The following is a 23,479-nucleotide window of genomic DNA, read 5'->3' as shown; positions in this document are numbered from 1 at the left end:
CTTGAAAGCGCATTACTCGCCAGTATCAAAGCCTTGAAAGTGCATTGCTCGCCAGTATCAAAGCCTTGAAAGTGCATTGCTCGCAAGTATCATAGCATTGAAAGTCCAAAACCCGCCAGTATCATAGCCTTGAAAGTGAATTACTCGCCAGTATCAAAACATTGAAAGTGCATTACTCGCCAGCATCAAAGCATTGAAAGTGCATTGCTCGCCAGTATCAAAGCATTGAAAGTGCATTGCTCGCCAGTATCAAAGCATTGAAAGTGCATTGCTCGCCAGTATCAAAGCATTGAAAGTGCATTGCTCGCCAGTATCAAAGCATTGAAAGTGCATTGCTCGCAAGTATCATAGCATTGAAAGTCCAAAACCCGCCAGTATCATAGCCTTGAAAGTGCATTGCTCGCCAGTATCAAAACATTGAAAGTGCATTACTCGCCAGCATCAAAGCATTGAAAGTGCATTGCTCGCCAGTATCAAAGCATTAAAAGGGCATTACTCGCCAGCATCAAAGTTTTGAAAGTGCATTACTCGCCAGTATCAAAGCATTGAAAGCGCATTGCTCACCAGTATCTAAGCATCGAAAGCACATTACTCGCCAGTATCAAAACCTTGAAAGCGCATTGCTCGCCAGCATCAAAGTTTTGAAAGCGCATTACTCGCCAGTATCATAGCCTTGAAAGCGCATTACTCGCCAGTATCATAGCCTTGAAAGCGCATTACTCGCCAGTATCATAGCATTGAAAGCGCATTTCTCGCCAGTATCAAAGTCTTGAAAGCGCATTTCTCGCCAGTATCAAAGCACTGAAAGCGCATTACTCGCCAGTATCAAAGCATTGAAAGCGCATTACTCGCCAGTATCAAAGCATTGAAAGCGCATTACTCGCCAGTATCATAGCCTTGAAAGCGCATTACTCGCCAGTATCAAAGTTTTTAAAGCGCATTACTCGCCAGTATCAAAGAATTGAAAGCGCATTACTCGCCAGTATCAAAGCATTGAAAGAGCATTGCTCGCCAGCATCAAAGTTTTGAAAGCGCATTACTCGCAAGTATCATAGCATTGAAAGTCCAAAACCTGCCAGTATCAAAGTCTTGAAAGCGCATTACTCGCCAGTATCAAAGCACTGAAAGCGCATTTCTCGCCAGTATCAAAGTCTTGAAAGCGCATTTCTCGCCAGTATCAAAGCACTGAAAGCGCATTACTCGCCAGTATCAAAGCATTGAAAGCGCATTACTCGCCAGTATCAAAGCATTGAAAGCGCATTACTCGCCAGTATCAAAGCATTGAAAGCGCATTACTCGCCAGTATCAAAGCATTGAAAGCGCATTACTCGCCAGTATCAAAGCATTGAAAGCGCATTACTCGCCAGTATCAAAGCATTGAAAGCGCATTACTCGCCAGTATCAAAGCATTGAAAGCGCATTACTCGCCAGTATCAAAGCATTGAAAGCGCATTACTCGCCAGTATCAAAGCATTGAAAGCGCATTACTCGCCAGTATCATAGCCTTGAAAGCGCATTACTCGCCAGTATCAATGTTTTTAAAGCGCATTACTCGCCAGTATCAAAGAATTGAAAGCGCATTACTCGCCAGTATCAAAGTTTTGAAAGCGCATAATTCGCGGACGTTCATAGTGAAAAATCCTGTAACCAACCTTCAAGGTCAAGCTCACACTAAGGGGTTAAATGCCAGATAGCCATATTAATAATAAAATGGATACGTAAGCCATCTTTTTCTTGCCTTAACCGATAAAAGGATATTTTTAACATTAAACTAACGAAAATAGTGCATGTTCGATTTCATTACTTCAAGGTCACTCTGGGTCAAATGTCATATACCGTATTTCGTTTCTGCTCCATAACACTACAACTTTTGGTAGACTTTCGTTCCTGCCGCCTATCTAACAGGCCAATGCACAGGTCGCACCCCTTTGTTTTGTCCTGTCAACGAATCATAAACTGATGGAAGTACTTTAGGAAAACTTGGCATAAATGTTCACCAGAACAATATGACTTGTCCTAGCCAATATCATCAAGTTCAATTTCAGACTTTAGGACCACTATTCATTTACATGACAGCTCAGGAACTAGTTGAAAAATAGAAGTAGCTTAGCAAAACAACCCACAAATGCTCATTATACTAAGATAACTTGTCATTGTTTTAAAAAAGTCATTTTCAATACATTCATTTAATGATTTCCGAACAAGTTGGTACATACACTCACCACAGAAAAACGAAACACTGATTTTATGTCCAATCCACCACCTTCTCCTTTCTCTGTTGGTACCCTAAACATAATTGTAATAGTTATTCTTTCAAACGTGCACTTCCATTTCAAGTTTTGGTATTTGCCCTTTACAAATAATAGAAATGATTTCAAATTCACTTGATACAAATCCTCTTTACATTGAACTGAAGTGTCATGTTTTGTTCACTTCAAGCTTCTGTTTCTTATATATGGAGACAAGCTTGTAAAGGAATACCCTCATATTAACGCTCACCGTTTAAACGAACTTTATCGGTAGCTTACATCGTTTCCTATGATATTTTCTAAATTTCTCTTGGAAGCCACCCAGGTTGGTATTCAATATTCAACTTAAGTCAAACTTATTGCCATACATCATTGACTCCATTCGCCATTCAGGTCCGTTGTTTATATCGAGCAATCCGATTAGCTACATCGTTCATAGATTCAATAAAGACCATTGAATACCATATGAGTACCACCATATACTTTTTCCCGATGATCGTACAAACCGGTCTGCACTTGTCCGCCTCAACTCGATGTACTCCTGAGACAAGTTATCGAAATATAGGTCTATTCAGTAATTATAGACACTTTTTCACTTATTATTAGTTTAATCTTTATAAAGCATATACACTACAGTTATATACTCTGCCATATAAAACAAATTAAGTGCGTTTAATTTGAATATGTTTATGAACAAAGGTGTTTTTTGTAAGTCTACTTAATGTCGAAGCATGCAATGTCAAAATTGAATTGGCAATTAACGTTATCGTCAATATTATACAAACAAACAGACATGGTGGTAAACAATGTATAATTACAATAATCTAAAAGTTATCATTATTTTAAGGAGCAAAGTATTCAAATTCAATGGTAAGTTGTTGACAAGTGGTCACATTTTTAAACCGATTCAAAACATATTTCATCATCATAAAATCTAATAGAATTTAAGAGCTTGACATAAATTATGCAGGACCGTCGACTTTATCGGTAAGAAGACCAAAAATTAACATTAACTATTATGAAGTTAAGTGCAGCATTTGTATAGGTTTGAAAGTGTTTATAATTATTATAATGCATTTTTGTCTTTAATTTTACATATTGGTAAACAGCAAATAATACATTTCAAAGGAGACCAAGTTTATATAAAGCAATTGCAGTTAAAACTGTTTTCCATTTACTTGGTTTTGAAAAGGATTCATTCAGTCAATTGAAATGGGAAATAAAATGCCGATAAATTCACCATAAAATTGAATAAATCAAAACAAAAGTGCACTCAGTGAATCAGATAATTCACAATTTTAACATCGCTTCAAGTCTATTGGCGAAGGTCAAGTCTGCAACGGGGTCAAGGTCAGTGTTTGTTAATTTTTTTCATTTTAAGAAGGAAATATCTTGCAATACAATTTGTATGACGTCAACGCTTTGATTTTAACGTATTTTATTGCATTTTCATGAAACATTTTCAAAATATACAATATACACCACAATAGTATGAACTACGCAAAGTTCAAATGGGTCAGACATCAATGCATCAATGCTTTAACCAATAATAGCAATTGAGATATGAAATATGTTCTTAAGGTAACATAATTGTAATAGTAAATTATTGTATGTTGCAAAAGTAGGTGTAAAGTGTATTTTTGTTCAGTTTATAGTGTTCTTTTTAGAACAGTGGATATCTCTTTAGATCCAAGCCTAAATGTCTCTCTGATAAATCTTAAAACCTAATTTTCTGCTGTGCAATTGAATATTGTTTCTGCTAGAGCGTGTTTTCTTTCTTTTTGTCTATATATTTACTCCAATATCGGAACAGAAACAAGTAGGCGGACCTTAATCGTGCTATAATAGCGTGCGGACAATTTGCAATGCTACTCACATTTACGAACGCTTGTTAATGAACGTTGTCATTGACCACTTGGTATAAAACAGTTACTCGGGCTGTAGATGCTGTATATATTTCTTTTATTTCAATGAACGCTTTTGAATTGGGAGTTCTGGTTCATGAATCCATGTGTTTTACCTCATAAGACAAACATAGGACTTAGAATAGCAAAACAAAAGTGTGTGTATTTAGGATATGATTTTAATCAGATTGGTAAAACCGAATCCAATACTTTTTTGTGTGTTATACTGTCGCTTTCTTTTTTCCGTAGGAGACCAAGACTAGAAGTCGGACTATACTGGTGATCGGTGCATGCGTGTTCCTGGCTTTGATGACGGCCGCCATCTTGGGTTCCGTGTATCTGGGGTACTCCCTTCACCCACTGGGCTCGACCGGAAAACAACAGGTTTTAGTCCTGATTGTCTTTAGGAAATACAAATAATACAGTTAAATTATAAGACGCTGTTCTGAGTGTTTATTGCTTGAGGATTGAAATAAGATTGCAATACTTTTTTGTTATAATCGCATACATGATTATTCACAATTATAAGCTTAAGGATATAGTTTATCTCGTTTGCAACATGCAGTAGTCTTTTCATCTCCATTAGGAGAACTTGACCGGTGTTCATAAAACATTTCAATCATTTCTTAAGTTAATTCATTTTCCTCAGTATTACACTGGTCATACGATATAATAACTTATTATCACATGCTTACCCTTGTTTTCCGTGTAATATACCCATTACGAATATTTTTATCTTACACATGTGTAATATAACCTATCAGACATTTCGATTGGCCAGACTAATCACACCCAACCTAGATATCCCTCCGCATTGTTTGTAAACAAAATGGTTTAAATGCCAGCAAATACTTACCGTAATAATGAAGCTGTAAGACTTTCGGGAGAGAAATGGCTAACGAATCATAGTGCCAGAAAGCATCTTGTACACAAACTTTCTGATAACAATGTTCCGCCAACCAGATAATGCAGATTACTAGTCACAGAAATATCCAGTCAGTCAACAAATACAGCCACAATAGTGACAACACCACAAGAACATTTCAAACATCTCCATCTTGACCAACACAAGCAATATGCAATCAATGCCATTTGCTTGCCAATTTAAACAGCTGTCGGTTACCGAAAACACAAATACGAATTCCGCAGCACAGACATCTCATTACACATCCCATGGCGGCTAGAACATCATGTTCTCTGGAAACATTCCTGGTGGAAATTAACTTGTTCAACATCAACATCCATGCAGTACAGAGTAAGGCTTCGCCGTTATCATCTGCATGTTGTGAAACGCCATGTACACCAAGAAAACGCTGCAAAATCATCGTAGAAAGCGACAGCGAATAACTTTTAAATCTGTGCACACAGAAGACTTGACAGACCGATGAAGGTCACATAAACCGCGTAAATGCATGTACTCTGAGTGTGACGTCATCAAATTGTGTACTTATTTGGGTTTTTTGGTTAAATTCGTTCGTTATTCATGTTGTTGGATATTTTACTACACACTGTTGTATGTGTGACTTGTTAAGCGCTTTATCAGCTTTTAAAACTTGATAACTGCTAGTTACTTTTGTCATTTTAATTTGGAACTATTTATATGGCGCATCGTTGACATTCTACTCTGAGTACTTTGGCTGTCAAATAATCGGTTCAGAAAGTGGAACTTAATTGGTAATAAAAACACCGTTTTAAGCATGTGATAAAAAAGATCTGACACTCGTTGTCATTTAATTCAAGACTTTTATTAAACTCGTCACATAAAGTTGTTAGTAAGCTCGCCAGAGGCTCGCTTACTAACAGATTTCATGAACTCGTTTAATAAAATCTTGTATTAAATGACAACTCGTGTCAGATCCTATATATAGTATCTTAAATACCTTATTTTCATAAATGTTATGAAATTCAATGTCATACTTTTATGTTGAAATCACTTGTACCTTTTTAAATGTGATTTTTAAAAAGTTGAAGCAATCGTTTCAAGTTGATAATTCAATGAACACTACAGGGACAAGAACATTCAAAATTAATCCCTGTTTTGATGCATACGGCAAGGCATGATTTGAGATTTTTTATGAATACCGACCCAGTACGCTTGAAATTTGTTTTGCTGTTAACTCACTTTAAAACGCAAAATACGTGTAATAACTGAATTATTATGCAGTAAGTTAGTAAGTTTAGGTTCTTTTCAAATTGACACAAATACTAAATTGGTTTCTACCGAGAGCGATTTATATCGTTTCCACAATCAATTAGTAGGTAAGTTTTAAATAAGATAATTGTCGGGCTCCGAATTGAACTATATGCACCGTTGGCAACCTGTTGACAATGTATTAGTACCGTGGGAAAATTGACTTACATGATAACGTTTTCATAAATATTAATGAGTAGGGAAGAAAAATCTTCTTGAAATGAAATCGCATGCAACAATTAAATACACTTTAACTTCAAAGAATGCCAATGGCGTAATACAGGGATGTTTTAAATAACTATAAAAATGAACGCAAAACTTCATTTCATTGGCAAAGATTCCGAACAAGTCATATTCTTAGCGAAATGTCCCGCAGTTACTGATATTCAATGGAGCAGAGCGTATTATATACGGGGTGTACCTGACGATGTATTTTACGTAACACGTTGGTTATCATTTATATTTCATCTCATTGTAGACGTACACGGTGGATTTCTATCAGGACGGTCAGCACGTTACCAAGGAGACGTTGGTCATCACGGAACGTGAGGAAGTGTACGCCGCCACCAACGGTACTGTTGTCAAGGACTATGAGACAGTAAGTTGCTTCTATTTGAAACATATTTTTTGCTGTCAATTTCATAACTGATGTTTGACACTTCATTTTAATTTTTATTTCGGAATTAAGTGTTTTGTGAATACCTTAGGGAACTTTATTTTATGTTACAATATATCACTTTGATATATTCTTCAAAACAATTAAATATATTTAATATTTCAATACATAAACAATGCAGCTTATGTGCCTTTTTCTTTAACTGGAATATCTTCATGCCGCGGTATACATTTACAACTCTTCTTATTGTAAGGGTACATACTAGTCTTTCATTTCCCTCATGGCGTTTTGTATCACTGTTGTGTCGGTACTTTTGTCAATAGTTAAAAGGTAATCCGAGCCGACTATAACATAGCGTTTAGAGAGATGCGCATTCACTCTCTTGGATTTGGCATTGGAGCACAACGGGCGTGTTCGGGGAATAACAGAAACTTACGAGCAAACTTAGAAGATTTTAGTGGGGTTTATGGGGTTCTGCTTTAGTAGTAAAGGTTATTTAGAACTAAGTGAACCAGGACATCCGCAACACACTTAAATTGTGTCAGAATATCAACGAATACGCATGGAAGAACGAGTGTTTTTTACGAGATTCGCCATCAATTGGTGGGAAATCGATATCATCCGGATAGTTGAGGATTTTTTTAACCATATTGCTGTCTTTTTAGAATTTATTGTGAAGTATCAGTGTTGATTTTGCATTGGCATTTTTTGCTAGCCTGTGAAAATTAAGTGAGTGACAGGAGTTGCAGAATCAGGCAAGAAAGATCCATATTTATAAAGTATGGGAGAGTGTTGTGATGGTGCATTAAGAGCAAACTTAGAGTATTTTAGTGGGGTTTAGGGGTTCTGCTTTAGTATCAAAGGTTATTTAGGGCTAAGGGAACCAGGAACTCCACAATTCACTTCATCGCTTTACTCGTGAACGTGAATGTATAAATAAACTGGCCAAGATAGAGAATGCCGCCAATTGTTTAAACCATTGCCTTCATACCAAATCACTACGATGATGATCAATTATCTACCACCTAAGGGGTTCGCAGTGTACAAGATGGACCACTTCCCAGGGTGCTACCTGACCACGTTTAACATGAGCGACAGAGACAACTACAGCAGCAACGGACAACAACAGGTTAGTCCTGACATAACAGAGGCTACCAACTTCTTTCTTCTCCAATGAATGCACTGTGATCACTTTTATAAAATCAAACGTATAATGACATATTTTGCAATCTTTTAAAACCACAAAATGCGTATTTGTTATTTTAAACTAGGTATAACCTTTTCTGCACAAAATTCCCATATTTAAAATTGGATACCTAAACGGTAAAACAGGAGGTTACCGACAAACATACTTAAAATAAATGCTTCAAATTCGCTAGCCTGTACTTCCTTGAAAATGGTGTTTATAAAATAAAGGACTACGATGTTTGATTATCCAAAACCTAGTGCTATTTACGCGGCATGCAGCTCAGTCGTGCTTCACCACAGTAGTATACGGGACATGATTTTGAGATAACATAGGAGCATGTTGTATTAGTACATCGTACCAAATTTGATATCAACATAAGTATTGATAATATATTTTAACTGAATATTGACAGGTTTCCATTGAGATAACACAGATTTCCAATCAGCACTACTCAGTGACGGACATCACCGTCAATATGGCAGTGCTGGGACCGCAGGCGGCCACCATGTGCGCCGGAAGGGATCTTTACATGCTCCGACAACAAACAGGTAACCGTAAAAGGTTATATCGATAATGCATCTAATGTTGTTCTTGTTCTTGTTGTTGCTGTTGCTGCTGCTGTTGAAGTTACTGTTGCTGCTCTGCTGCTGCTGTTGATATAGTTAATACTGTTGCTGTTGCTGATGTTTTTTTTGTTGTTGTTGTTGTTGTTATTATTATTATCGTTGTTGTTGTTGCATAAATCAGTTTTAAATACGTGATTTCTCTTTCAAAAAGATCTTAATCTTTTGACTAGTAATGGTTCGTAATGTTTAACCGATTGTTAAATATGATTCCAATCGGAGACAGTTATTTACTGTTTCTTTACTTCAGATTCCACGAACGACGGTCGGCTAGTTAAGAGAAAGATTCGTGGTCCGTCAGCGTCACCTTTTGTGTATGGAAGAGAATCTGCGTGAAAATTACAGTTGGGAACGATTAGCCATACTAATAGTGAAAGCAAAGCTTTGTTGTTAATTAAAAAAAAACTGAACTAAATGGATGACTTGATACAATGTTTCATTTTAAGGTTATAGTATATACTTTACTGAAAATATTATCTGTCACTGCAATAACAAATAAAATATTTGTAATGCGTTTTTGGGAATCTTGTTTTGTTTTCAAGACAACAGAAAAATATATCCCGCATTCATCAATTATTAAAGTGGTGGCGAACCAAAACGTGTAAGTGTACTTGTAGCTGCACGTAGATGTTGCAGTTTAGTTAAAAAGTCGTCCGCAAAATTTCATTTTTAACTTGACTTGTTGGCTCGCTAGTATTCGGACATGCTACTATTAAATTGACTTAGTGCACGAACAGTTGCACGCACGTATTCGTACCCGTACAAGTAGCATTTTACAACCTCTGTATTGTGTCATATACAACCTGTACTAGTATTGAAACCATATAGAAAAGTTAAATATACATAATGTTAGAATAAGCGACTTAGTACCTATATCATCGATTAATGGCGGTCCGTGCTGGTCGAACAGAGTGATCTTTTCATTTTAACCCCAATGAAGTGAGTTTTTTTTATCGATTACCAAACTGTTTCTTCGTTGCTTAATGGTAAATGTTGAGGGTGAAGATCTTCCAAGCATGGCCTACCTTAAAGGTACGAAAACGGACAAAAATAGCATAAAAGCCAAGTCAACGTAAAGTTGTAGACAGGCCGGAGCTTGAGACATTTTAGTGAGGTTTCGATGACTCTAGTCAAAAATACCCAAATCGCAAACATTGATTGGGAGCACATAACTCGTCGAAACAACCACGATGAAAAACTGCGGTACCTCAGACATAAGCCTTTGGATATAGAAACCAGATATAGGAAAATCATTATGGATAAAACTAACAGGATAAATTTACTAAAAGTACCAAACTTACTCATACAATGCTACAGTTGTGATAAATGTTTTTAATGTGATTGCGAATTACTAAAAGGTTACTGCATGATGTCGTACACAAATTAAAGTTTCACTGGAAAGTAATTAAGTGTGCGTCTGATCGATTATTTTTGTAATATTCTAAAGCATGTTCGTAAACACATACGTTTCATATCCAACCACTGGTTGATGATAATAGTAGATAAAGAATGAATTAAATATGTCTACCGATGCTTGAAATTGGATACGCTCAAATGCAAATATGCACTTAATCTTTCTCAAGCTATAACTCATGCTGATTTACTTTCATAGTGCAGATAGCTATGATGGCTGATATCTGGCATTTTGATTTTTCACAACGAAAATACGATTAGACGAATATACGCCAAATGGCGGGGCGAAACTACGACAATACGAACATACCCCATTGGGCGGGGCGAAAATACGCGAAATGGCGAGGCGAAAATATGCCGTATTGATATTTCGTCGTTTCGCCGCGCCTAGTGGCTTTTTTTCGCCTCGCCATAAGGCCTTTTTCTTTTTTCGTCCGGTCATTTTGCGACCTCTCGTATTTTCACTCCGCCACTTGGCGAAAATACAAAAACGAAATGGCAGAAATCAACTTCCATAGATAATAGAGCTATCGATACCATTTAATGCATCTGAACTAGAACAAAAAAATGTATATTTAGGGTGTGGTGTACCACCATTAGTTAGGATGACTGTTTATTTCATTAATTTTGTTTCATTTCACATCAGAGTAAAATAGTTACATATTATGTGACCTAATATTAACATTACAAACTGGATATTCATCCGTTAAAAAAAACAATTGGCTATTTTGAGTACAGTTCTTATATAAGTGTGCTTTGGTTTAATATATATATTAAGAATTATAAGTCATTTATGTTTTCTTATTAATATATTATGTTTACCATGTCTTATCCGTGGTAGTTTAAGCGTGCATCAAACTAAAAAAAATCTAAATAGAGGAAAGAAAATTGCATTAATGATGAGTATATAGTAATAAAACAAGTTAAGACTCAAATATGTACATACGAGAGTAGCATTTGTTCTACTTTCCAGCACCAATAGTTGATTTACAATTATACAAGTTGTCAAAGTGTTATTTCAAGTTTTTATAGTACAAACTGGATACTTATCCGTTAAAAAAATCAAAATTGGCTATTTTGAGTTTAATTTCGATAATCTGATTCGGAATTAAGTTCAATATAAATGAAAGCTTAAAAACTATGTTTCAGTGTTAAGTACTGACTTGATATTAACTAAACCCAATTTGGTTAGTATGATATAAATCAGGGTTCCTTCTGGGTTCTGAAAAGTTGTCGCCACTGTTCCGCCGGGGGTTAAGGGGGCCGCGGTAGGCCCGCTTACGGTTCAAGGGTAGCGTCCTTGTGGGGATTCAGAGGGGTCAAAGCCCCATTTGAAGCTCCTGTGGTTTAAGCATTTTAAGAGCCTTAGATTGCATTTAAACATACCTATACATGTTGATATAAGACGGACAAAAGTAGGAATATCATTTAAATTTTATTATATGAATAACATATTTAATTAGCACATTTAATATGCACATTGTCATCCAATAAATAAATTTTATTGTTTAAGAAACACATGTTATTATCACATTGTCATCCAATAACATAAGTTTTATTGTTTAAGAAACACAAGTTATTAGCACATTGTCATCCAATAACATAAATTTTATTGTTTAAGAAACACATGTAATTAGCACTTTGTCATTCAATAACATATCATTTTTTATTGACAAAATATATGGGTAAGTATAAGTATAAAAACAATAATAAAAAATGAGACATACATGTATATGTTGAAATCTGTCTAATGCCTGCATACAATAGTGTCATAAAATTAAACAATACAATTATGAAATTATGAGATAAACTTAAAATAAATAGAAACTCAAACAAATATACATTGTCAAACCTAGGCTACTATCATACTACATAAGTTTCCCGTCGGCCTCGCAGAAAATTTTGTCATTGCATATGAAGTTGTCAGCACAAATTTTTATTTTACCAATTTGGAGAATTTTCTTTCTTTTCGGTCATTTTGTTGGTACAAAAACTATTACATGTGTTAGAAACGAAGCTTTCACTTTTGTACCGATTATAGGGAAATAAGAATCGGTCAAGAGGCTTGCGGCCGTTATCAACCTGATTCATCAATCGGAGCACCTCGTCCATTTTCCTTCGAAAACAACCTCGGATATTTATTGAATGAAATGTATATTCGCCTACGCTGTGATAGTTGTGCAGTCGACAATTACCAATAATATACGATGTGGATTGACGTAGTTCGATTAGGCGTTTACCATATGTATCGGGTACGTGATCTTTAGAAGCACGTGGGGAAATGTTAACAAAATCTGACAGCTGATTGTCGTTATCTGTCAAATGATAGAAAATCTGCAGTATTAGATGTTCCACTATTAAGATCCTCAATAACAAAACATTTCCCATTTGGGGAATATTTCTCGAAGCATATTTCTATTTCTTCAAAAAAGTCAAATTGTTCGTTTCTAAATACTTTAAAATTTATTGGGGGGGGGGGGGGTGTACGTAGTACAAATATACACATCTTCGTTGAAACTAAATAGATCTTTAGATAACAATACCCAAAATATACCATGTTAATTTTTATCAACAATTTCATAATGCTTGCTTAATGATTTGTAAAAATATATAGAAACACCACCACTATAACGGCCTTTTTTAAGTTGCCTTTTTTCTAGTTATATGCTCACTTAAATAACCAGTAAAAGTATGTTTTGAAACCCATGTTTGTGATAGAAAAACTATCTCTAATTGATTAACAATATCTAAAAAATCAGTGTCAAATATGTTTCTAGAAATGCCATTAACGCTCCAAGATAATAGTCTTACGTCCGATCTCTCCTGACTGTGCTAGGCACCGTTTTAGCAGGGTCACATTATTCGCCGTTTACAAACTTTTTTATTTAGCGTTTTGTTGATGTACAGTTAAGGAATGCCTTAAAAGAGAAGATAATCTCTCATTGAGCGCGCTTTCATATCTAAGAGGTCGTCTTTAAATTTTTCAGCTTCTTGCTTGTAAGAGCTCATGTTAGACTCCGCATGTTTGTACATTTTCTTTAGATGTTTTAATTGCTGCTGAATTGTGGTAAATTCAGTTTTTTGCGCGTCATTTTTATGCTGATAAAACTGCACGATTTCTCTTTATTGTTCACCTTGGTCTCAACTGCGCTCATTCTGGTGTCAAAATCTGAAAAGTTTAGTTTCATTGAGCTCAGAGCTTTTTCTATTTGATATATTTTAGGAATTACTGATTTTATAGATATAATGTCCGACATGATTTCAGCGGCCCATTGGGCTTGGGCACTGATTTGTGGTGTGGACGCTGTGAAGAATCCCGGAGACTTTATGTTATATCCAAATTGTAGTGGCTGTCCATAGTTTAAAACTGGATAATAATTAACCAATGGGAGCGGAGCGACCGTGGTTTCTTATTGACTAAGAAATTTCTTGATAAATTCTAACCGACTTAGTGTTAGCACCTCCCAAATTGCATCAGCTTTAAAATCAAGCCGTGCGCCAATCAAAAAGACTTGTCAATCACTACAAGATTTTGTGACGTCATTTAAATCAGCGTTGATACTGAAATTGCGCCTTTGCATACGTAAACAGTAGGTGTAGTTATATGCGCATGCGCAGTTGTAGCCATTTACTTAATCATGTAGAGTCGTCATCAGCAATAAGTTACGAGTTAACACAAATAAGAAACTAAACATTTTAAAAATCTAGCGCCCCTGATTGGCTGAAAATGTAGGGCAAACACTTATAGCTGATAAAGTCCAGGTCGATGTCGACACAGCGTGGTTACTATTTCCAATAGGGCAACCCGATAACGAATTGTTTGCTTTCCTCTTTTCAACCTTTTTCCTCTTGTTTGCTGTTTTATTTTCCTTTTTCTGATTTTCTGACATGAAGCCTGATGTTAACACTCCAATTATATATTAAATTAAAAAAAAAACACATCCAGTTTGTTTTGCAAAAAATCTTTAAAATGTTGAGGAGTGAAACATTCGCTGTCTTCACCTTTCACGCTTCGATGGAATCAACTATATGTAGATTAAAGAAATAATGCGGATCTGTCTCTAACGTAAAATAAATCACCCATGCGTAAATTGAATCGAGATAAACAAAAGTGCAGATTCATTCATCATACAGTGATCGGTAGCAACCCACCACAAAATCGTACGCATTTCTTCATGTACGTAAACTTATCAACATCACATGTTTACATATCAAATATACCATCCTGTAATATTGATTCAAGTCTATTGGTTTCTAAACTAACCAACCCGTTTTGAAAATCCGAGTAATAAATTGTATATAAGGCGACCTTCTCTAAATAACCATCAAGATCCAGAAAGACCTGAGCACGAAACCAAGAAACCTTATAGGACTACAGACATCGAAGTGAACATAGATAACTACGATCTAAGTGAAAAAATATATTTTAAAAAGCTCACTAGAACTTCAGAATGAAGCCACAGATTGGAACACTCAAGGACAGTGAAGGTCAAGTCTGCAACTGGGTCAAGGTCAGTGTTTGTTAAACCTTTCATTTTATGGAGGAAATATCTTGCAATACGATTTGTATGATGTCAATGTTTTGATTTAAACGTATTTTATTGCAATAGTATAAATTATGCACAAATCAAATGGGTCAGACACATGTTAAGCATCAATGCTTTAACTAAAAGTAGCAATTGAGATATGAAATATGTTCTAAAGGAATCATAACTGTAATAATAAATTAATGTATTTTGCAAAACAAAGTGTAAAGTGTATTTTTTGTTCATTTTACAGGGCTCTTAATGGAACAATGGATGTCTCTTTAGATCCAATCCTCATGGTTGGATAATATTGAAAACCTATTTTTCTGCTGGAGAGTGTTTTGTTTTTGTTTTCGTTTATACATTAACTCCAATATCGGAACAGTAACACTGAGTATGCGGATCTTAATCGTGCTATAATAGCGTGCGAACAAATTGCAACGCTACTCACTTATACGAACGCTAGTTATTGAACGTTGTCCTTGGCCACTTGGTATAAAAAAGTTACTTCACCTCGGGCTGTTGGTGCAGTTGCTATTCCTTATCTATCAATAAACGCTTTTGATTTAGGGGTTACTGGGGGTTTTAACTCATGCTTTTTACATCATAAGAAAAACATAAGACTCAGAATACCAAAATTAAAGTGCCCTAGCAAAATGAATATAATAAAACATTGCGGAGCGTATATTTACGATATGATTATAATCCAATACTATCTTTTGTTTTACTGTCGGTTTCTGTTCTTTTCAGGAGACCAAGACTGGAAGTCGAGCACTACTGGTGGTCGGCGCATGCGTGTTCCTGGCTTTGATGACGGCCGCCATCTTGGGCTCGGTGTATATGGGGTACTCCCTTCATCCCCGGGGCTCTACTGGAAAACAACAGGTTTGAGTCATGGTTGACTTTAGGAAATAAAAAATATATAGTTAAACTATAAGAAGCTGTTCTGAGTGTTAGAAGCATGATGATTGAAATAAGATTGCAAGATTTCTTTTTATAATCGCATACATGATTATTCACATTGGTTAGCTTGATCATAAGGATCTAGTTTATCGCATTTGCAACATGCAGTAGTGTTGTCATCTCCATTTGGAGAAATGGGCCGGCGTTCATCAAACATTTACGCCACACGAAATTGATGTCTTGGTCATCGGACTAAGCGCAACAAATTTTGGGAATTTAAAAATAATAATAATAATTCGCTGGCGCGCGCACCTAGATAAAAAGTCGAAATATTATAATCGAAGCGCACCGATTTTCATAACAAGTTAGAAACCGTTGTATCTAATAATGTAGACTAATCTATTAACCGATCATTCAGAAAAGAATCAAGCGTACTATTGACTTAATTGCAAGTTGTTATAGCAAATAAACGAGTTGCCATACAGGCAAAAGAAAACTAAACATTTGAGGACGCTTTTATCAAATTTGTTAGCCAACTTCACCTTCCTACGTGCAGCGCTGAATATGTAACATGCATAAAACTTTACGAAAAAAAATCTAACACTTCAAGTTGCACTGGAATTCCTGGATAGCATGAGCATAATGTCCGATCTAAACTGTAGATATATTGACCTTTAAAAAAAGAGATGACAAATACAATATAAGTGAGAAAAACATATGTTAATATATTGATTGGATCTCGAATACTGTATTTAATGCCTGAAAAACCAAAAGCTGAACACTTTACTGGTCCAAAAAAACTCCTTGTTTGATCTCAAACTTATCATGTGTCTCTTACTGATACATACCGGTATATACAGGATTTAGTAAATTTTCATTCATATCAATGACATGTTGTTGATTCTATTGATATTGTAAGAGTTAAAATTGATGGCAAAGTAGCATAAATGCTGTTAATTTCTGAAAAAAGGTATTCTTTAAATGCCATATCGTTTGTTATTCATTTAGTTTTTGATAGAAAAACTGTGCTGTTTTGGGTTTTTTAACAGGTGGTTAGACATACATCCAGTGTTTTTCATTGTGAAAACGTTTCTTTTTTTTGTTAAGAATAAAACTTTTTAATTTTTATTTTTTTCAATATGTTACGATCTGCATCTGTGTCCAGTTGTCACAGGTCTGTAGGCGCTCTGAATCTAACTAGAAATAAATACTCAACTCTGCAGATAAGTTAATCTAGAGTGAAATTATTTGCGTCTGGAATTTTATATATGGAAATATGAAATTTTAAATGTTTCCCATAGTTTTTGAAACGTAAACCTGCATTTTATTTGATGAAATTGATAAATACACAATTAAATCTTGTTGTGTATATGGTAAAGATTTCAATCTGTTCAAAAGAGCTAGACATTATTGATAACATATTGCCAGCTTCATCGCTCGCTCTGAAAATCTCCAAATTGATATATATATATATATATGTATATATATATATATATATATATATATATATATATATATATATATATATATATATATATATATATATATATATATATATATATATATATATATATTCAGTTATTATATCATAGGAATAGTGATATACTGAGGAAAATGACTTAAGGTAGAACATGACCTAAGACCACACCACATTGATGTCTTGGTCATCGGATTTTTTCAGAAAAAAAATGAAGCGAGCGAGCACAATATATATATATATATGATGACCAAGACATCAATGTGGTGTGGTCTTAGGTCATTTTCTACCTTAAGTCATTTTCCTCAGTATATCACTATTCCTATGATATAATAACTGAATGATATCTAAAATACATTATTTTCCTTAATTTTATGTAATTAAATGTCATACTTTCATGTTAAAAACACTTGTACTCTATACATTTGATGTTGAAAATTTTAGGAAATTGACTCAAGTTGATACTACAATGAAAACTACAGGGACAAGCCTAGTAGTCGAGAATTACACCCAGTTTAGGGGCACAAGACAAGAAAGGATTTGAGATGTTTTATGAATACCGGCCCAGTATGCTTGATTTTCATTCCCCCGAAGGTGGGAATATTAAAATCGCACCGTCCGTCCGTCTGTCCGTCCGTCCGTCCGTGTGTCCGGCGCAATAACTCGTGTCCGAGCTGTAACTTTCCCTTGTATGGACAGATTTTAAAATAACTTGCCACATGTGTTCCACATACCATGACGATGTGTTGCATGCAAGACCCGTGTCCTTACCTCTAAGGTCAAGGTCACACTTAGGGGTTTATTCACAGTGGAATGCTGCATATATAAGGACATAGAGTATAGGTTGTCGTGTCCAGGCTGTAACTTTCTCTTGTATGGACAGATTTTAAAATGACTTGCCACATGTGTCCGACATACCAAGACGACATGTCACGAGCAAGCCCCATGTCCCTACCTCTAAGTTCAAGGTCAAACTTAGTGTTTATTCACAATGGAATGCTGCTTATAAGGACATAACAGTGTCGGTTGTCAAGTATGGGTGGTATTTTTATGTTTAGAGGCAATTTAAAATAACTTGCCATATGTATTTGACACGTAAAGGCAAGATCAACTTTTCATGTACTGACCTTGGTCATAGGTCAATGTCACATTCGGGGGCATTCGTCACATACTGTGACAGCTCTTGTTTTATTGCTGATAACACACTTTAAAGCAGAAAATACATCATTGTATTATTAGGGTAAATTCAGGTTCTCTTCAGAAGGACACAAATATTATATCGGTTTCTACCCAGGTCTCGAGAGTGATTTATATCCTTTCACAATCAATTTGCAAAGTAAGTTATAAAAAGGTGTAAACGAAACTCATTTAATTGTAGTCCTACGTATTGTATTATAGGTATCGTTGGCAACCTGCTGACACTATATTAGTACCGTTGGAAAATTGACTGATATAAAACTCTTCTTCCAATGAAATCGTTGTTACAATTAAATACTCTTCATATTAAAGATTGACAATGACGTAATACAGGGGTTTTGTTACTAAATATAGAAATGACCGCATACCGTTATTTCATTATTAAAGATTCCGAACAAGTCCCCATTCGGCACCAATGAAACTACCTCATTAACAATTCATGATACGAGATTTTCCTAGCAAAATGTCCCCAAAAAGAGTTACTGGTACTCAATAGAGCAGAGCATAATATTGTATGGGTTGTATCCAATGATGTATTATACGTTGCACGTTGGTAATTCATTGGTATTTCATCTCATTGTAGACGTACACGGCAGATTTCTACCAGGACGGTGTCCACGTTGCCAAGGAGACGTTGGTCATCACTGAACGTGAGGAAATGTACGCCGCAACTAACGGCACCGTTGTCAAGGACTATGAGACAGTAGGTTACTTATTTGAAACATATTTTCGCGGTTAATTTTATAACTGATGTTTTGCAATTTTTATTTTGGAATTAAGTTTTTTGTGAATATTTTTAGGATTTCAATTTCATGTAACAACATATGTTTTTCAAAACAATCAGATATATTCTACTACATAAAAATTGCATTTTATGTGCCTTTTCCTTTAACTGAAATTAATTCATGCCGCAGTATACATTTACAATCCTTCTTACTGTAAGGGTACATATTAGTCTTTTATTCCTCTCTGCTCGTTTAGTATCGGTGCTTTTGTCACTAGTAGTATGTGACCCGAACCGGATTTAAGATTACATTTCGAGAGATGCACATGCGCTCTCTTGGATGTGTGCCTTGACGCACAATGGACGTGTTCTGGGAATAACAGAACTTTAAGAGATATTCTAGAGTATTTAAATGGGTTTACAGAGGTTATGCTTAAGTATTAAAGGTTATTTAGGGCTAAGGGAACCAGGACATCCACAAAATACTTCATCGCTTTATCCGGGAACATGTAACAATACACTGGCCAAGATAGAGAATGCCGCCAAATTGGTTTACATAGATGCTTCCATAAGACTCAGTTACCAAACCTCAAAAATTATAATCATTTATCTTTCACCTAAGGGATTCGCAGTATACAAGATGAATCATCTCCCAGGTTGCTACCTGACCACATTTAACATGAGTGACAGAGATAACTACAGAAGCAACGGCCAACAACAGGTTAGTCCTGACATAACGGAGCCCACCAACTTCGTTATTCTTCCAATAATATACTGACATCATGTACTTTCGTTCATATAAAATCAAACTTGAAATTAAATATTTTGCAATCTTTCATGACCAAAAAATGCATGTTTGTTATATTGAATTAGGTATAACCTTTTTTGCAAATAATGGTCACAAGGTATCCAAAATTCCAATATTTATATATCGGAAACCTTAACGGAAAACCAGGAGGTTACCGACAGACACACAGCTATAAAAAACGCTAGCCTATACTTACTTCAAAATGGTGTTTATAATAATAAAGGACGACGTTTATTTGATGCTCCAAAACATATTGCTGTCTACTCGGAATGCAGCTCAGTACAGCATAATCTCAGTGGTATTCAGGGCAGAATTTTGAGATAACCCTTATTTTTTAATGGAGTTGCAGTGCTTTACAAGCCTTCATAGGAGCATATTGTACTAGTACATCGTTGCAGATTTTATATCAATATAAGTATTAATAATATATTTGATCTCTATATTAACAGTTATCTGTTGAGGTAACCCACACCTCCAAGCAGCGCTACTCAGTGACGGACATAATCGTTAATAGGGCGGTGCTGGGACCGCAGGCGGCCACCATGTGCGCCGAAAGAGATCTTTACATGCTCCGACAACAAACAAGTAGGTGCCGTTAACAGTAAAACAGGGCGCACATATTTAACAAAAATCAAGTGCTGTAATCATTGTGTTACCGGTACACTAGTTTCATTAGTCACAACAATGCGAAAAAAGTCAAAGTACTTGATAAAACTTGATTTAATAATACACCAAAACATAGTTTATCTTGATTATCTTTAAAATGAGTTCTTCAAAAGTATCAAAACTTAGTGAAAATAGATAATTAGTACACAATTCCAAAAAAAGTCTAGTGAGCTTAGCATGATCCTGCTTTAATATGTTTAAGATTGTTCTAGAAATTTGGGCCTGCTAGGCAATTGTTAAAATGTGATCAAGACTCCCTGTAACCATTTCATGATGTGTCAGTTCATACGGCATCTAATATATACTGAAGCAATCGCAGAGTTAACAGCATATAGAATTAAGTTTTATCAGGTATAAAGCCGTATAATATTATACCTTTAATATAGAAATCCGTCATTTATTCCTTTTTAAAATGCATTGACTAAATGACGTACTTTTTGGTGCAATACGACAATTATTTTATAAATAAGGAATGGTTCGTAGTTTTCAAACATGTTATTTAAAAAAAAGGGTGTCTCGGAATAGCCAATGTCGTTATTCTCATATCCCAAATCTTACCGGACCTCATAAACAAGTGTTAATAAAGATGCAATTTATTTTTTATTTTTGGTTTAATAGTTTTAGGAGTCTACAGATTGTCAAAAACATATACAGTGTGGTTATGATGATGATGATGCCATCAGATGATCCAAAAAGGATCAGTGTTGTTTTTGTAAACCAAGAAATGATAACGACCTTGTTATAATCATATCGATCTTAATTATAATGATACTACATAGAATACCACATGGGCAAGTCCAGTAGCTAGGATTTAAAATGAATACCCTGTCTGATTATTCTGGTAGGAACTTGTAAGAATGTTTGCACAAAAGAAAATTTAAATATTCTAAACGTGCATTCAATACAGAACTCCAAATAGAAACCGGACGATGATTAATTATCTGACTTTATCTGCTCTTCTGTGAAAAAAAGAAGATTTAAGAATAACATTCATTAAGATACAATACTATACACACGTGCCGAAATGTTGTCAGTGCCCAAACTCAACAATAAAATTACTCGCAAAGCTCAGCATCTTTGTTTGTCTCATATTTAAATACTTTGGCAGTCACCAATGAACAGAAGTGATTAATTTTCGACTCAAATGAATTATCCGTACGTTATAAAAATCCTCAATAAAGCTGTTATATGGATTGGCGCTAATCCAAATATATTTCAACCCATTTGGCCTCATGCAAGTCTTTCCATTCATAAACTCTGAATTACGCGAGAACATCGTGCGCTTTCATTCATCTTTTTCAAACGAATCATTGATCAATATGTGTGACCTAGGGCCCGTTTTAGGGCTCCGTTTATATATGCTTGTTTAAGTGTATTGATACGTTGTTGTTGTTGTTGTTGTTGTTTTGTTGTTGGTGTTGCTGTTTAAACATGCCAAAGGTAGTTTTATACGTGAGTCCTCTTCCAAAACGATCTTTGTTCATAATGTTTAACCGATTGTTGAATATTATTCTGATCGATAACAATTATTTACTTTGTCTTAACTTCAGATTCCACGAACGACGGTCGGCTAGTTAAGAGAGAGAGTTCGTGGTCCGTTTCCGCCACCTTTTGTTGTTGCGGATACTGCCTTCGGGTTACAGTTAGTAGCAACTAGCAGTAATAATAGTGAAAGAAGAGTTCTTTTGTGAATTAAAAACAACAACAGAGTTTCGAATTTGATAACGTTCTGTAATATATATGCACGTAGTCTATATCACGTGTTTTTTGACGCCACATGTCAGCAGAAATTTGATGTTTTTTTTCGGATTAACTTCAGCCGGTGCTGCTTCCAGTATGTCGTGTTTGCATAAATGTGAGAAAAACCTTTAAATCTGAATGCAGAACTTCATACAGTGACTGCCATTGATCCATGTTATGTTATATAATGTTCACGATAGGTACTTAAGTCATTAGTTTTAACATTATTAAATGTTATATGCTTAAGCTACTTTTTGTGCACTACGTCATTCAGGTATGGGTGCTTAGTACAAGTTTAGAATAGTATGTCAGTGTTGGAGAATAATTGTTTAAGATATATTTATCTTTCGTTCTAATCCTGTTCTAGATTGTACATGTGTTTTCTGTTTGTCTTTATGTTATGTGTATATACGCTGATGAATAAAATATGTTTAAACTAATGGCGGTCAGTGATGGTTAAACAGAGTATTTGTTTTCCCCAAAAGTTTAGTTTTAGATGTAAGTACGGAACAAATTCATTTGTGGAACGGTTTGGTGAATAACAAACGCATTTCCAAGTTGCTTAATCGTTCAAAGAAAATGAGGGTGACCCTGACCTTCCAAACATGGCCGTCATTAAGGTACGAAAACTGACAAAAGTAGCCCCAAAGGCGCAAAAACGTAAAGCTGTTGGTAGTGTGGAGCTTGAGCCATTTGAGTCTTTTAACTTTGATTGAAAGCACAAAAGCTCGCATTGATTTGCACGATGAACATCTGCTGTACACCAGGAAGACATCTATTTCGCATATGATCATTTGGGTATGGAAACTGAGTTATTTTTTTATGAGCACGGGGAGAGATTTGTTCCGTTGCGCGAAATATCAAGGTAGTACAAAAGAGGCAAATCCTGGTTACTTTATGATTGAACTTCGACGTCGATCTAGTCATGCATAATGCATAACGTTTAACGTTCCCATTTACTTTACAACATACTGTAGCAAACAAAACATTACATATTGTCTTCACAACATATTTTAAAAGTTGTGGACTGACAGTAGAGTGCCGTTTTAATGTCATTGTAAAATCATTATTCTATTTAAGCCGAGTAAATAAATGACAATGAATAGCTAAACGATTGTAGTTTGCAATAATATGAACAAGTCGACAATATAGCTCTGTAATATAGTTCAGAATCTGACAGTCAGTGGTTCGAGTGCCACACTCGTCGTATCTGTTTGGCACAGGTAAAATTGTCAAACTGGAAGGTGACTTCT

At 35.3% G+C, this 23,479-nt stretch overlaps 2 protein-coding genes across 2 annotated transcripts; both read left to right on the top strand.

The window, feature by feature from the left end:
• The first annotated feature begins 3,511 nt into the window (after window positions 1–3,511).
• Window positions 3,512–8,137, top strand: LOC128241201 (uncharacterized). Its single transcript, XM_052958158.1, has 4 exons — window positions 3,512–3,599; window positions 4,403–4,537; window positions 6,823–6,942; window positions 7,991–8,137. Exons 2-4 carry the CDS (start codon window positions 4,463–4,465, stop codon window positions 8,135–8,137), a joined length of 342 nt encoding a protein of 113 aa, XP_052814118.1. The 5' UTR covers window positions 3,512–3,599; window positions 4,403–4,462.
• A 6,499-nt stretch (window positions 8,138–14,636) lies between these two features.
• LOC128241199 (uncharacterized) lies at window positions 14,637–22,166 on the top strand. The gene is made up of 6 exons (XM_052958157.1): window positions 14,637–14,696; window positions 15,462–15,596; window positions 18,872–18,991; window positions 19,635–19,733; window positions 20,270–20,405; window positions 22,037–22,166. Exons 1-6 carry the CDS (start codon window positions 14,637–14,639, stop codon window positions 22,141–22,143), a joined length of 657 nt encoding a protein of 218 aa, XP_052814117.1. The 3' UTR covers window positions 22,144–22,166.
• The last annotated feature ends 1,313 nt before the right edge of the window (window positions 22,167–23,479 follow it).

This window comes from Mya arenaria, chromosome 7 (genome assembly GCF_026914265.1).
Source record: "Mya arenaria isolate MELC-2E11 chromosome 7, ASM2691426v1".
NCBI classification, from domain to species: domain Eukaryota; kingdom Metazoa; phylum Mollusca; class Bivalvia; order Myida; family Myidae; genus Mya; species Mya arenaria.
Note: the sequence above shows the minus strand (reverse complement) of the source record. Positions and strands in the feature narration are given on the sequence as shown.